This window comes from Bufo gargarizans, unplaced genomic scaffold (genome assembly GCF_014858855.1).
Source record: "Bufo gargarizans isolate SCDJY-AF-19 unplaced genomic scaffold, ASM1485885v1 fragScaff_scaffold_289_pilon:::fragment_2:::debris, whole genome shotgun sequence".
NCBI lineage: Eukaryota > Metazoa > Chordata > Amphibia > Anura > Bufonidae > Bufo > Bufo gargarizans.
In genome coordinates, this window is record NW_025334083.1 from 694,981 (window position 1) to 712,097 (window position 17,117).

At 43.5% G+C, this 17,117-nt stretch overlaps 1 protein-coding gene across 1 annotated transcript; it reads left to right on the plus strand.

The window, feature by feature from the left end:
* Positions 1 to 232: 232 nt before the first annotated feature.
* On the plus strand, positions 233 to 15,998 carry LOC122922371 (apolipoprotein C-II-like). The gene is made up of 4 exons (XM_044272960.1): positions 233 to 265; positions 13,898 to 13,978; positions 14,943 to 15,093; positions 15,739 to 15,998. The coding sequence occupies exons 2-4, from the start codon at positions 13,924 to 13,926 to the stop codon at positions 15,824 to 15,826; spliced, it is 294 nt and encodes a 97-aa protein (XP_044128895.1). The 5' UTR covers positions 233 to 265; positions 13,898 to 13,923; the 3' UTR covers positions 15,827 to 15,998.
* The last annotated feature ends 1,119 nt before the right edge of the window (positions 15,999 to 17,117 follow it).

The following is a 17,117-nucleotide window of genomic DNA, read 5'->3' on the forward strand; positions in this document are numbered from 1 at the left end:
ATGAGCCTAGTGATACTACACAGGAGGTAAGGATGGTGGGAAAGAGGCCGGGGTAATACAGGGATGATGGGAGAATTTTGTGGACAGGTTTTGATTAAATGAACTAGAATATACATGGGTTGCTAATTCGGCACTGCTACATCTGTATTTATTGCATTCTTTTCCCATGAGCTATATAATTATTATTTATTCTGTTACGTTCCGTTAAATCTGTTTTGCAATTATTTGTTTTCTACAGACTGTTTATCTCCAGTTTATTTCTAAGGTAAGTTACTATTGAAATGTGTATGAGAGGAACCTGAGTCTGAATGCATGCAATGTGTGCCTCATGCTTTGAGATAATGTTTACAAGCAGGCAGGTCGTACAACATTAAATCTGTATTACACTATAATCTTTTGCACATCATTGCACCTTCTGGTTCCCCTGCTACAGTCCGCATGCTTCACAAAGCTTTCTCTCTGCTTTCTTAGTTTAGCATTCACCATGAGCTTTACAAACAATCAACCTTTTTTATAGAAGTTAAAAAGTTTCTAATATTTAGAGTTCATTACAGTGAAGTCATGTAGAAATATGTTACATTTATAGCTGAGATATTAGGCATATTGATGTATACATCTTCTTAAAATTTGTGTCTGATTCATCAATTTTTTATTTTTTATTTGAATTGTGTTTGAATCAATTCTACACCAATCTAATATGTTCCAAATGGCCTGAAAATGTATATATGACACTCTGTTGCTCTTTCTCTCCTTCCCCACCACCTTTTTGTAAGCTCTTTAACACAATGATAGCAATAACAAATAATGTCAGAGTGACACTGACATATATGTAGCTATGGGTAAACGCATAGTTAATGACGTTAGCAAACAGCGTATTTAAAAACATACTGCGCCATCGCCATACTTTTTCATATTAGGGTACAACTACTGAAGACCACAACCCGACCGTGCCGTGGTCAAGAACTGCATGGCCAATTAGCCCGCAGCTGCCTTTCATTTAACTACGGCCATACAGTACTGTCTTAATTGTTAAAGGCTGCGTGGTATTGAAGTTTCCGCACGGGCATTAACAATGAAGACTGACTAAACAATGTGGTCTTCATTAATTAAATGAAAGACAAGTGCAGGCTAATTGGGCAGCAGCACAGCCACAATACAACTAGATGACCGTACCATGTGGTCATACCCTTAGAAACCTTCTAAAAATGTTTCCTTATTGGGGGAAGATGGAACTTGAACACACATACACATGGTATTATCGGAAAAAAAACTGTGGCTTGTTGGAACCAAGCCTCCAAAAGTTATGCCTTAAAGGGGTTGCCTTATCATGGACAATGGGGGCATATCGCTAGGATATGCCCCATTATCTTATAGGTGCGGGTACTACCACTGGGACCCGCACCTATCAGACAATGGGGGCATACCCTAGCGATATGCCCCCATTGTCCATGATGAGACAACCCCTTTAATAGGGGTAAATCCCTGCTGCTGTTTATACACATACATGTTAATGTAAAAAGAAACAATAGATTGTTCTGCACAAGCGTTCAAAAATGATGCGTTAATGGGGGCTGAATGCCTGCCCATGTTTATACACACAAGTGTTCATTATCAGAAGAAACAGTGGCTTGTCCTGAAAGAGCCTGGAAAAATTCTCCCTCTTATTTGGGAGCAGCAGCAGTATAGTGTGGAAGGGAAAGTTGTGTAGGGGTAATAGTGGCAGCAATAGTAGCACCAGTAGTAGCAGCATAACATGGAACAGACAAGGCATTAGATGCATGTGCGGCTCTGTTGGGGTAGTAGTTGTAGTAATGGCGGATGTGTAGTGATAATGGTAGTGGAAGTAGAGGGATTTGCAGCATGAGGTAGAAGCTTAAGCAGTGGTGGCAGCAGAAGCCATGGTGTACAGAACATAATGATAGGCAGGTATACAACGGAAGTGGCATGATTGGTCACTGTCAGCTTTGGCAGATTTATTCTTCGCCTCAGCTGGAGGTGTGTGAAAATCCTTACAGATCCATGCTTAAATCATTTTGAGAAAAGTGATGTTTTGTACACTGGCGACAGACAAGTTTTTATGTGATGACACCACCTGTAGTGCTAAACACCCTCTCTGAGATGACACTGGGGGCTGGACAAGACAATACAGAGAGAAAACTATGCCGGTTCTGGCTACTCTCGTCTAGGCTGATCAGCTATAACACTGCATGGCAACGCTCAACTTTATACATATGGTTTTAGGGCGCTGGCAATAAGATTATGAACTGTAAGCCTGTACAGAAAAATATGAAATTCTTGCAGAAATCTGTAATGCAGAACTTGTCCACAAGCTGTATAAAGCAACTGAGCTTTGTGACCAGTCTTTTTAACTCATTCTACAAAGCTTTCCCTAATAAAAGTCTAAAATCTACCCAATTGCAGTATATCTCTAGTTCTCTCCCTATAGTGCCCCTATAATGTCCCTTTAGTGTCCCTAGTAAAGTTAGAGCAGTGGCTTGTGTCTACAATTTATTTTTGCCAGATACATCCTATAACAACCCAAGCTGCACGCAGAATTGTGTTTCATCTTTCGTTGAGGAAGGACCTAGCTGAATACCTCCACCTGATAGGCTGATTAGGCTGTCTGTCAGTCTCTGAGCCAATCAGAGCAAGTCCCCCTTCACACCCTTTCAGGGCCAATCGATCCTCCATCCTCTTCCTTCCTGTTGTTTTTCGCACCAATTTTCACAGTAAAATGTCGCTGCCGTTGTTTTTATCTATTTGGCAAAGTTTTGTAAAATTCGGAATGATTCGATCTGATTCGTTTAGAATTGAATCACTCATCTCTAATCGATGTACTTGTATGCTCACACATCATTTGTCCATAGATTGGTACATTGTTATAGTGGATTCAGAGGCAGATGTCTCACCGTGTCCCAAGTCCCAAAGGACACCCAAAGGTCCCTCTTTCTCATAAGAAGACACTAATATTATAAATTACATATGTATATAGAGGGAGGACTGGAGGAGGGTATATAATGTATATAGATAGAGGAGTCAAGGGTATATAATGTATATAGAGGAAGGACTCAAGGGTATATAATGTATATAGAGGGAGGACTGGAGGGTATATAGTGTATATAGAGAACAGATTGGATGGTATATAATGTATATAGAGGAATGACTGGAAGGTATATAATGTATAAACATAGAGGAGTGGAGGGTATATAATGTATATAGAGGAAGGAATGGAGGTTATATAATGTATATAGAGGGAGGACTGGAAGGTATATGATGTATATAGAGGGAGGACTGGAGGGTATATAATGTATATAGAGGAAGGACTTGAGGGTATATTATGTATATAGAGGAAGGACTCAAGGGTATATAATGTATATAGAGGGAGAACTGGAGGGTATATTATGTATATAGAGAATGGAATGGAGAGTATATAATGTATATAGAGGAAGGACTGGAAGGTATATAATGTATAAACATAGAGGAGTGGAGGGTATATAATGTATATAGAGGAAGAAATGGAGGGTATATAATGTATATAGAGGAAGGACTGGAGGGTATATAATGTATAAACATAAAGGAGTGGAGGGTATATAATGTATATAGAGGAAGAAATGGAGGGTGTATCGTTAATTTCTAACGATAATTTGTTTTCCCTTAGTCCTAACAGCAGCACAGATGGGGTTAACTGCCCCTGTGGACTGGTAGGACCGGCGGAATTTTAATGAGCCCAAGAACCAATAAACGATCTTCAGCTCCCTGAAAGGGAGGAGATCACCCCCCAGCCCACCGTGTTTTTTAACAAGCATAATGTATTTAGGGTGGGATATTTGTGTGCTGCTGTTAGGACTAAGGGAAAACAAATTATCGTTAGAAATTAACGATTCCCTTACGTCCTCAACAGCAGCACAGATGGGGAGATAGCAAGAAGAATCCCCTAGGGAGGGTCCTCATGCCTGGCAGAACTAAGAATAGTCTGCCCAAAAGCCGAAAACTCTGCCATCCTAGCATCTATCCTATAATGGGAAATGAAGGTTGACTCAGAGCTCCAGGAGGCCGCCTTACAGATCAACTCTAAGGGGAGGAGTCTTCTCTCCGCAACCGAGGTGGAGACCGCCCTAGTAGAATGGGCCCTCACAAACTCGGGAGGATCTAAGGATTGGGAGACGAAAGCTTCCATAATGGCCTCCTTGATCCAGCGACTAATGGTGGCTTTAGACGCTTTACGGCCTTTAGACTTACCGGCAAACAGGATAAGAAGATTCTCATCTATCCTGAACTCACTAGATCTATCCACATAGATCTGGAGGCATCTTGAAATATCCAGCGGGTCTCTAGCTGGAGTATCAGAGGAGGAGGCTGTAAACAAAACTGGTAAAGATATTACCTGATTGATGTTCTGGAAAGTAGGCACCTTAGGCCTGAAGTAAGGTAAAAACTTCAGGAGTACTCTATCCTGTAGAAAAATAATGTACGGGTGATTTGCGGAGAAAGCCTGCAATTCAGAAACTCTTTTGGCTGAAGCTATAGCCAGAAGAAAGACCATCTTTGAAGTCAAAAATTTAAAATTTACCTCCTCCAAGGGCTCGAAGGGGGGAGATGCTAGCCCCCTGAGCACTACTGAAAGATCCCACTGGGGGATAGGTTTCAGTATAGTAGGCTTTAGTCTTTCAGCTCCCTTCAGGAAGCGTTTGATGAGTGGGTCCCGAGAATGTGGCCTGTTGAGACAGGCCGAGATGGCATAAACCTGTACCTTCAAGGTAGCTGGAGATAGGCCTCTATCTAATCCATCCTGAAGAAATTGAAGTATCGCAGGAAGGGGCGGATCTGCAGACGCCACCTGTCTGGAATCACACCATGCCTCGAAGATTCTCATGATCCTGGAGTAGGCCTTCTTTGTAGACTCTGCTCGGGAATGCGACAAAGTTCTCAGGACCGACTCGGAAAGCCCTTCTATATTGGGAAGGGACTGATCAACCTCCAGGCTGTCAGGTTGAACCTGTGCAGATCTGGGCAGAGGTGAGTGTCCCACGACACCAGGGTCTGCTCCGGGGGGAGTTTCCAGTATTGTCCCCGACTCATCTGAATGAGCTGGGTAAACCAGGATCTTCTGGGCCAAAACGGTATGATGGCTATTACCGAGGCCTGATCCTGACGGATTTTCATCAATACCCTCGGTATCATGGAAAAGGGAGGGAAGATGTAAGCCAGCCTGAACCTCCACGGTATTGACAGAGCATCTATCGCCAGGGGGTTGTCTTCCCTGTAGAGGGAACAGAACCTCATCACCTTGGCGTTGAACCTGGTTGCCATGAGATCCACTTCTGGCATACCCCATCTGTGAACTAGCTGCCTGAAGATCTCCGGATGCAGAGACCACTCCATGGTCGGTAATCCTCGACTTAAGCGGTCCGCTATCATATTGAGGGAGCCTCGAATATGAACAGCAGATAGATGGGAAAGGTTCAGCTCTGCCCACCGAAGAATTACCCCCATCTCTGACAGAAGGGGCAATGATCTTGTGCCTCCCTGTTTGTTTATATAGAGGACTGCAGTCATATTGTCTGACTGGACTTTCACTGCTTTGCCCCGGATCTGAGGCGCAAAGTGAAGGAGGGCTAGCCGGATAGCTCGCATCTCGCGAAGATTGGAGGAAAGATGCCGCTCTAGAGGAGACCAAGATCCCTGAATTGGGGATCCGTCCAGGTGAGCGCCCCAGCCTACAAGGGCCGCGTCTGTAGTCAATATGACCCAAGCTGGTTGGGTCATAGACTTCCCTGCTGGTAGCTGAAACCACCATCTGAGGGAATTTCGGGTTTGACCGGACAGGGAGCACAGGGAATCTAGCCCCGCAGGGCTGCCGTTCCATAGGTGTAAGACCTCCGACTGAAGAGGACGAAGGTGCCATAACGCCCAAGGGACCGCATCCGCAGCCGCTGACATGAGCCCCAGCATCTTCATGAGAGTCCGGATAGAGACTCGACGAGGGACATAAAGGACCTTTGCCAGGTCCTGAATCCGCGCTCTCCTTTCTGGAGTCAACCGGAGGGACATCTCCACAGAGTCGACCACGAATCCTAAGTAATGGATTGAAGTCGATGGGCTCACATTCGACTTCTGCCAGTTGATAATCCAGCCTAGGCGGAAGAGAAAGGAGACTGCGACCTGAAGATGGTGGGTAAGGATCGGAACTGAAGAGGCTATGAAAAGCCAATCGTCCAGATAAGGAATAATAGTCAGACCTTGGAGTCTCAAAGCTGCCACCACCGAAACCACCACCTTGGTGAAGATGAGGGGTGCAGAAGAGATTCCGAAGGGAAGCACAGCGAACTGAAAGTGCCTGCAAACCCCTGAGATCTGGACCGCGATCCTGAGGAGTTTCCGGGAAGCGGAATGGATCGGAATGTGAAGGTACGCATCCTTGAGGTCCAGAGTAGCCATGACGTCCCCAAGATTGAGGATATGGCTAACTGACCTTATGGCTTCCATGCGAAACCTTGTTTTCCTTATAAATCGATTGAGGAATCTCAAATCGATGATCATCCGGTGATCTCCTGTCTTCTTGGGAACCAGGAACACTGGTGAATAAATCCCTAGGCCCCTCTCCCCTGCCGGTACCTCCTCCAGGGCTCCCTTGGAAATATAGTCCTGAATGTAAGATTCTAGGACCACCTGTTTGGCAGACCCGAAGCTTCGTGTGGCGATGAATCTCTCTGGGGGGAGAGAGATAAGATCTACCCGGTACCCGGCGGAAACTATGTCCTGGACCCAGGGGTCTGCAATCAACCGGCTCCAAGAGTCTTTGAAGTGGGTAAGACGGCCCCCCACGGGAATCTGGGGGAGGGGTACGGGAAAATCTAGAGGAGACACTGCAGGGGCAGCAGGGCTTATCCAAGAGCCTCGAGGAGGCCCATAGTCAGGAGGGTTTTGCCTCCCTGGTGGGTTTGCGGGGGCGTCTCGGATATTTACGAGACGGCCCCCCCCAATCTCTGCACCTAGACTGCTGCCCAGAACGACCTCCGCCCTTCTTTTCCTGTCTGGGGCGTCCCCGAAAGGGCTGCTGGGGGAGGCTCTTCCCTTTTTTATCGGAGAGCCCCTCCATTATTTTGTCCAATTCGGACCCGAATAACCTATCTGGTTCGAAGGGGAGCCCACAAAGGTTAAACTTGGATGCGTTATCCGCGATCCACGGTTTCAGCCAGAGTGGCCTGCATCGTGGGTTCCGTGGATGCCGTGCGACAACTCTCACATCTGGAGTAAGGACAGCTGTCAACTAGGGGTGTGTTACATTCGTAACATGCCAAATGCTTCCTCTTGGCCCCAGCCTTCCGCTGATCCTCCTTAGGGGAAGCCATAGTCTGTAATGGAAGAAACAAAACAGGTCATAACACCTACAACATCAGGAGGTGGAGAAAAACCAGACCTTAAGGGGGCCCACCAGCACTAGAAGAAATAGAGCTGAAAGAAGAGGAAGTACAAAAAGCAAAGCAATACTGCAGGAATATCACAAAGCACAGGAGAGCTCTGGAGCCAACTTGTGAAAGCAACGCAACCAGAGCACTGACTGATGGGCTCTGGGCGCTTAAAAGGAGGAACCCCCGCCCAATGGGCGGGTTCCTGAAACGAGATCAGCACCACTCCCTTTTTTTTTTTTTTTTTTTTGTATATGTGCTGCCAAAGCAAGCACTCAGAAAACCCAGAGCCTATACTGGCTCTACCTAAACGAAAAATTGTCTCCCCAGACTAATTCCTAAGTCCAGGATGTCATTCTAGGGAGTCAGTTTAAAAAAAGGTGAGTTTTATACATCACCGCATCGCTTCGGAAAACCGGAAGTGACGTAGCGCACCTAGGGCGCGTCACTTCCGTAAAATGGCGGCGCCCATAGCGCCGCACACATGCGGTAACGGAGGAACGGAGGACCGTCTACAGATGATGAAAGAAGAGGGGAGGGGACGCCCCCCTCCCCAACGGTACCCCATCGCCATGATCAGGCCTAAAATAAAGGCACTGAGATCCATAGAAAGCGAGCTAAGCTTTAAGGAGGGAAAAAGGAACCCTTAAGCAATCTTCAGCTCCCAGAGAGGGAGCGACACGCCAGTCCACCTGTCCAGAGGACAGAAAAAAACACGGTGGGCTGGGGGGGTGATCTCCTCCCTTTCAGGGAGCTGAAGATCGTTTATTGGTTCTTGGGCTCATTAAAATTCCGCCGGTCCTACCAGTCCACAGGGGCAGTTAACCCCATCTGTGCTGCTGTTGAGGACGTAAGGGAATAATGTATATAGAGGAAGGACTGGAGGGTATATAATGTATATAGAGGGAGGACTGGAGGGTATATAATGTATATAGAAGAAGCAATGGAGGTTATCTAATGTATATATAGGGAGTACTGGAGGGTATATGATGTATATAGAGGGAGGACTGGAGGGTATATAATGTATATAGAGGAAGGACTGGAGGGTATGAATGTATATAGAGGAAGGACTGGAGGGTATATAATGTATACAGGGAGTGCAGAATTATTAGGCAAGTTGTATTTTTGAGGATTAATTTTATTATTGAACAACAACCATGTTCTCAATGAACCCAAAAAACTCATTAATATCAAAGCTGAATATTTTTTTAAGTAGTTTTTAGTTTGTTTTTAGTTTTAGCTATTTTAGGGGGATAGCTGTGTATGCAGGTGACTATTACTGTGCATAATTATTAGGCAACTTAACAAAAAACAGATATATACCCATTTCAATTATTTATTTTTACCAGTGAAACGAATATAACATCTCAACATTCACAAATATACATTTCTGACATTCAAAAACAAAACAAAAACAAATCAGTGACCAATATAGCCACCTTTCTTTGCAAGGACACTCAAAAGCCTGCCATCCATGGATTCTGTCAGTGTTTTGATCTGTTCACCATCAACATTGCGTGCAGCAGCAACCACAGCCTCCCAGACACTGTTCAGAGAGGTGTACTGTTTTCCCTCCTTGTAAATCTCACATTTGATGATGGACCACAGGTTCTCAATGGGGTTCAGATCAGGTGAACAAGGAGGCCATGTCATTAGATTTTCTTCTTTTATACCCTTTCTTGCCAGCCACATTGTCCTGCATGAAAATCATGTTTTTCTTGAAGGATGCAGACTTCTTCCTGTACCACTGCTTGAAGAAGGTGTCTTCCAGAAACTGGCAGTAGGACTGGGAGTTGAGCTTGACTCCATCCTCAACCTGAAAAGGCCCCACAAGCTCATCTTTGATGATACCAGCCCAAACCAGTACTCCACCTCCACCTTGCTGGCGTCTGAGTCGGACTGGAGCTCTCTGCCCTTTACCAATCCAGCCACGGGCCCATCCATCTGGCCCATCAAGACTCACTTTCATTTCATCAGTCCATAAAACCTTAGAAAAATCAGTCTTGAGATATTTCTTGGCCCAGTCTTGACGTTTCAGCTTGTGTGTCTTGTTCAGTGGTGGTCGTCTTTCAGCCTTTCTTACCTTGGTCATGTCTCTGAGTATTGCACACCTTGTGCTTTTGGGCACTCCAGTGATGTTGCAGCTCTGAAATATGGCCAAACTGGTGGCAAGTGGCATCTTGGCAGCTGCACGCTTGACTTTTCTCAGTTCATGGGCAGTTATTTTGCGCCTTGGTTTTTCCACACGCTTCTTGCGACCCTGTTGACTATTTTGAATGAAACGCTTGATTGTTCGATGATCACGCTTCAGAAGCTTTGCAATTTTAAGAGTGCTGCATCCCTCTGCAAGATATCTCACTATTTTTGACTTTTCTGAGCCTGTCAAGTCCTTCTTTTGACCCATTTTGCCAAAGGAAAGGAAGTTGCCTAATAATTATGCACACCTGATATAGGGTGTTGATGTCATTAGACCACACCCCTTCTCATTACAGAGATGCACATCACCTAATATGCTTAATTGGTAGTAGGCTTTCGAGCTTGGAGTAAGACAACATGCATAAAGAGGATGATGTGGTCAAAATACTAATTTGCCTAATAATTCTGCACTCCCTGTATAGATAGAGCGATGGATGGTATATAATGTATATAGAGGAAGGACTGGAGGGTATATAATGTATATAGATAGAGCGGTGGATGGGATATAATGTATATAGAGGAAGGACTGGAGGGTATATAATGTATATAGAAAGATTGGTGGAGGGTATATAATGTACATAGAGTAAGGACTGGAGGGTATATAATGTACATAGATAGAGCGGTGGAGGTAATAAAATGTATATAGAGGAAGGATTGGAGGGTATATAATATATATAGATAGAGCGGTGGATGGTATATAATGTATATAGAGGAAGGACTGGAGGGTATATAATGTATATAGAAAGAGCGGGGGAGGGTATATAATGTACATAGAGGAAGGACTGGAGGGTATATAATGTATATAGAGGAAGGAATGGTCGTTATATACTGTATGTAGAGGAAGGACTGGAGGGTATAAAATGCATATACATAGAGAAGTGGAGGGTATATAATGTATATAGAGGAAGGACTGGATGGTATATAATGTACATAGAGCGGTGGAGGTAATAAAATGTATATAGATAAATGACTGGAGAGTATATAATGTATATAGAGGGAGGACTGGAGAGTATATAATGTATATAGAGGGAGGACTGGAGAGTATATAATGTATATAGAGGGAGGACTGGAGGATATATAATGTATAGAGAGGAAGGACTGGAGGGTATATAATGTATATAGAGGAAGGACTGGAGGGTATATAACAGGAGCCAAAAGGGGCCCATCTAGGAGGAGGAGGAGGACAGCCAGAATCAAGCCGGTACAAGCCGGCGCCGTTCTAATTAGGCCTGCCCACCAAGTATTGGGCCCGGGAACTGGATGGAAGTCCGGAACAGAGATGCTGACAGACTGTGCCCCCCTCCGAGAACAGGCTCTGGATATGCCACTGGAGGACAGGAGTGCCCCTAGCTTTTCTGCTGCCTGAGGCAAAACTGAAATGGTGCCCCTCCCTTCCCAATGCCAATTTCTTAACCTAACCCCTTCCCTTCAGCCCATGGCCCTTTGGCTGCCCCTCTCTTGCCTCTACCTGGTGCTGCCTGAGGTGATTGCCTCACCTGGCCTCATTTGTGGTGCACCCCGATAGAGGAAGGACCGGAGGGTATATAATGTATATAGAGGGAGAACAGTATACAATTATAAACATGGAGGACAGGAGGAGGATATACACTATATACCCAGTTTTACTATTAGGTAAATAGACCAGGTATCAGTATGGCAGCTAAATAAACTAGGTGTCACTACTACAGGTCCCCTCCACCAGCTATTGCAATTTCAAACTCCAAGTTCACTGTAAACACATGGGTGCTATGTACAGCCTGACAATGACGCAATACATGATGGAGAGGTGGGAGAGCGCTCACCCATACAGTGCTGGAGCTCAACTGGTACACTTGGGCATAGTTATGCCTGCTACAATCCCAGGAGTCAGAATTTCAGCCAGGCGCTATGCTTCATCTGCTTGATCTTTTATTTTTGTAAAGTTTTACTGTGTAAAAATTTCTCCCCCCCAAAAAATAGACATATTAGGTATAGCCGGGTCCATAACAACCTGCTATATAAAAATATCACATGGTCCACCCCATCAGGTGAATGCCGTAAAAAATAAAAGCAGTGCCTTTTTTTGTCACATCAAAGTCGTATGTACCCAAAAATGGTACCAATCAAATCGTAATCTCATCCCACAAAAAATAAGATCCTACATAAGACAATCGCTCAACAAATATAAAAATTATTTGTCAAAAAAAATGGCAATACTGTGTAAAACATAACAAAAATACAAATAATAGACACATTAGGTATCACCGCGTCCGTAACAACCTGCTCTATAAAAATATCACATGGTCTACCCTGTCAGGTGAATGCTGTAAAAATAAATAAATAAAAACTGTGCCAGAACAGACTTTTTTTGTCACCTCGCCTTACAAAATGCATAATATCGAGTGGTCAAAAAGTCATATGTACCCCAAAATGGTACCAATGAAAATGTCACCTCATCCCTCAAAAAATGAATGAGATAGACAATAGCTCAAAAAAATAAAAACCAATGATGCCTTTAAAACAATCCATCTAAATCTGCGCTGAAAAGCCATATGGCATTCCTCCCCTTCTGAGTCCTGCCATGTGCCCTTACAGCAATTTGCCACCATATATAGGGTGTTGCCGTATTCAGTAGAAAATGGGTAACCAATTATGGGGTGCTTTTTCTCCTGTTACCCCTTGTAAAAATGAAAAATTTGGGGCTAAAGCATAGTTTTATTGGAAGAAATTAAGCTTTTCATTTTCATAGCCATGTGTTTCTAAATCCGTAAAATGCATATGGGGTCAATGTGCTCAGTACACCCCTTAATAAATTCTTTAGGGGTGTAGTTTCCAAAATGGGGTCACTTTTTGAGGGTTTTCACTTTAGGGGTACATCAGGGTCTGTTCAAATTCAAAATGGTGCCCAAATACTATTGTAGCAAAATCTGCCTCCAAAAACCATATGACGCTTCCTTCCTTCAGACCCCTGCCATATGTGCCCCTACTATCACATATGGGGCATTTCTGTAAACTGCAGAATCAGAGTAATGCATATTGTGGTTTATTTTCCTGTTAACTTTTGCTGTGTTGCAGGCAGAAAATTGATTAACATAACAAATCTGCAAACAAAATTAAATTTTGAAATTTCACCTCCATTTTCCTTTAATTATTGTGGAACACCTTAAGGGTTAACAAAGTTTGTAACATCAGTTGCATAATTTGAGGAGTGTTGTTTTTAAAATAGGGTCATTTAGGATGGTTTCCATTATGTAAGCTCCTCTAAATCACGTTATAACTAAATTGGTGGTTAAGAAAATGGTTTGGGAAATTTTCTTGATAATTTGAAATATTGCTTCTAAAATTCTAAGCCTTCCAACATCCTAAAAAAATAAAATAAATGACATTTACAAAATGATGCCAACATAAAGTAGACATATAGGGAATGTTGATTGATAACTATTGTATTGTCACGGTCCCTCCTGTGACAGATGTCATGAGATCAAAGAGACTGGCTACACGTGAAGGAATCTAACAACCTCTTTGGATACTTGCTTCAGTTGTTGTTGTTATTGCTCATGACCACACCCCTTGTTTCTGGTGTAGCTTAAATGTCATCACACCTCCCCTATATAGTCTGACCTCACCCTTCTGGCTATGCGGTTGATAGCTTAATTTGGATTTTGGAAGAGCTGGTGTGTTGTACTCTCTGGAGTCCGTGCTCGTCCATCTCTTCAGAAGTTATGTCTTGCTCCTTTGTGTCTTGTTGTCCTTCCCTGTGTTTGTTGCTACTAGGCCTCAATGAGATGCTGATTCCTTCAACTGGGAAGGAGCAGGTCGCCTCAAGTCCAGCCTTTATCTATAGGAATCCTTAGGGTCTCAGGTTACGGTGTATGGGCATTCCTACATTCGGGTTGTGCCCATACAGATAGGAGACAGGGCAAGGAGTAGGGCTATTTAGGAGGTGACCCTTCCCCTTTTCCCTCAGAATGGCTTGGATAAGTAACCTTCCAAAGTTATTACCGCATAAAGTGATACATCTCAGATTTGCAAAAAAATGGCCTGGGCAGTAAGGTGAAAACTGTACCGGTAAAGATTTAAACCACAGTTACTATGGTTTGTAAAGTGTTTTTTGGATGTACTGTTTTATATGTGATACACATTTTTTAGCATGATGGAAACTGCACAATTTCACTAAGTAAGACCCTGCTAAACGTTTATGAGTCCTAGGTTTGTATTTGGGACAAAAGTGTGAATATTAATGTAAATGTGAATTTTCTATTCTAGTCCAACAACAGCTAATCAAATCTAACCTGTATAAAACCGTTTTGTAGGTAACCAGTACACATTTTACAACATCATGAATCGAACACAAGTTTTAGCCACTTCCTTCATTCTGCTTCTCATCGCTACAGGTCAGTATGATCAATTGGTCACATAATTCTTTTACTAAACCACTGTATTAGAAAAACTGGACAATAAGGGTGGGTTCACATGACGTTTTTGCCATCTGTTTAACGTATACAAAAAACATATACATTTACGGATTCTTTAAACTGATGCCATACAGTGGCATCCGTTCCCCATAGAGTTCCATTGTACAAAAACAAAAGTGTATACGTTAACATATAATTTTTTTTTTTACCAGGCTCTGCAGGATGGAAAAACGTGTTGTGCTATGCTTTTGTCTCCTTTTTTTTTCCAGTGTATACATCAAACAGATGGCAAAAATGTGATGTGAATCCACCCTAATGTTATTGGGTGACCATGTATTTAGTACTATAATATGCCCCCTATACATGATGCGATAGATGAAAAAGTATAATGGTTTTTCACTTCACACCTTCACCACACAAAACAAAGCAAAAGCATGGTTGCAGAAGTAAGAATTTCAGGATAAATTCAAGAAGAGTTTAGATCAAGTATGAAGATTATTTGACCAGAGATGTAACTTGAATCTCCCTAGCTCAACTGCAAAATCTGTAACAGGGCCTACCAACTATATTAACCTGTCCTTTATAGTACTGGGTGCTTCATATGGAGCATAGGCACTTATTGGGCCTCTTTAGGCTCAAAGGACAGGAAGTGACCTCAACACTTACATCCCCTATAGTTATTCCCCTATATGTGTCTATTGTTGTATTGGAAGAAGACTTCATTTATTCATGTTAGAAGTTATAGAGCAGTAGTTTGAACATCTAATGGTCCACTGTGCAAGCTGTGCCTGGGTCCACTACCTAGCTACAGAAGACATCACGTACTAAAATACAAAGTCTGACGATGTTATACTGTTCTGGATCTATATATACTATTTAGCTGAAATACTTATTTTTCCTATTTTGAAAGTGTACATCACATCCTTCAATGTTGTCTCACCAGGAATCGAGAGTTACAGGATACAGAAACGGGAGGCTCCCACAATTTTGGCTCAAGCACAGAACGTGTTGAGTTCAGCATGGGATCAAGTCAGTGGAAAAGCTCAAGAATTGATTGAGAAGGCAAGATCCACAGGAGTAGATGATAAAGTGAAGTAAGTATATTAATCAAGAACCTGGTCATGAAGTCTTTAAAGGGCATCTGTCAGCAGATTTGTAACTATTAAACTGGCTGACCTGTTACATGTGCGCTTGGCAGCTGAAGACATCTGTGTTGGTCCCATGTTCATATATGCCCGCATTGCTAAGAAATATGTTTTAATATATGCAAACAAGCTTCTAGGAGCAACTGGGGCCTCAGTGTTACACCACGAAGCTCAGGTCTCTCTGAAACTGCTGCATCCTAGTGCACTTAGCAATGTGGGCACATGTGAACATGGGACCAGAGAGGTGCAGCCTGCTAGCAAAACACTGAAGGCAGGCCTGGGCTTTTATTAGGTCCATAAACAGACAGTGGCACAATCCCATTTGTTGGGTTCCGATAGGAGACTGAGGAAACCTGCTCCCTCTGTTGACGCTTAGATGCCGCTGTTACTATTGACCATGGGATCTAAGTGGCCCAGCCTAAGGCCCCTTAGTGACCTCTGTAAAAAGGTGTACTGGTGGTAACTAAGGGTTTAAGGAATTTGCATATCTCTAGTTATCTTTAATATTTGAAATGGATGTGGCTATGCACTGTTGACCATAAAGTATTTGTACTATTCATACTTTATACTTATTGAATACCTTATTTCCCCTAGGGAATATTATGAAAAGGGTACAAGTGCAATCTCAACCTATGTCAACATCCTATCTGACCAGGCCTACCACTGGTGGCATGGAAACTGAGCTACCTATGACCGTAGATTTTGGTGAATATATTCTAAAATATAACTTTGATGCATGGACCAGCAAAAATGATAATTTCTATAACATTCAATGCAACATTGTTATTGTGTATCTGGTTATAAAATTATACCTTCTAGTTAATCATGATTAAATAAAGTTGTTTTTTTACACAGATCAGTCTTGTTCTTGTTATTAGAGGTCCAGATGTTTATAAATGTATACATTTCTGATTCTATATGGGCATATAATTGTATATATACATAAATATAGTAAATTAATCAATTTAAATGCGAATCCCAGAAATATTACAAAAATAGTATGGTCAAGATTGTATAATATAGTATGAATGGGTGCCACCTAGGGGCAGATGTCGGGGGACTGATTAATGCATTGCTATAATGTTCTGTTTATGCATGCTATTATACCTCCCAGCACCGAAGTGTAACATGTAAAAGCAAAAGGCCCTTAAAGGGGTTGTCCAGGTTCAGAGCTGAACCTGGACATCCCTCCATTTTCACCCCGGCAGCCCCCCTGACATGAGCATCGGAGCAGTTCATGCTCCGATGCTCTCCTTTGCCCTGCGCTAAATCGCATTTTTCAGAGTTCCGGTGACGTACCGGGCTCTCCATGGGGCTCACAGGAACCCCCGTGACGTCACCGGCACTGATGGGCGGGATTTGGCTCTGCCCTAGCCAGTAAAACGGCTAGGGCAGAGCTAAAGCCCGCCCCTCAGAGCTGGTGACGTCACCGAACACACTGCTGGGCGGAAGTTACCGCCCGGCAGTGTGTTATTAAAAACAAAAGAGCCTGTGCCCTGCGCGATCTAGCGCAGGGCACTGGAGCGCATCGGAGCATGAGATGCTCCGATGCTAGGCTGAGGGGGGCTGCCGGGGTGAAAATAAGGGTATGTCCGGGTTCAGCTCTGAACCCGGACAACCCCTTTAAGTATGTAAAGAGAAGCCCATGCAGAGAGAGCATACATAGCAGTGCTCTGCAGACCTCATGGTTAGTAGGGGGCAGAAGACTGAAGTGAGAGCTGCTGCTCGAGATTAGGCCAACATTTTTTTTTCCTGCAAGAACTAGCTTCATAATAAAATGATCGGTACAACACCTCAGGGACTAGACAGGGAAACTGAAGCCAAATGCTGCAGAGGCATTGAGGCCGGGGCTAAGGCTGCGTTCACACGGGCGAGATTTCTGCGCGGGTGCAATGCAGTAGGTGAACGTATTGCACCCGCACTGAATCCTGACCCATTCATTTCAATGGGGCTGTGTACATGAGCGTTTTTTT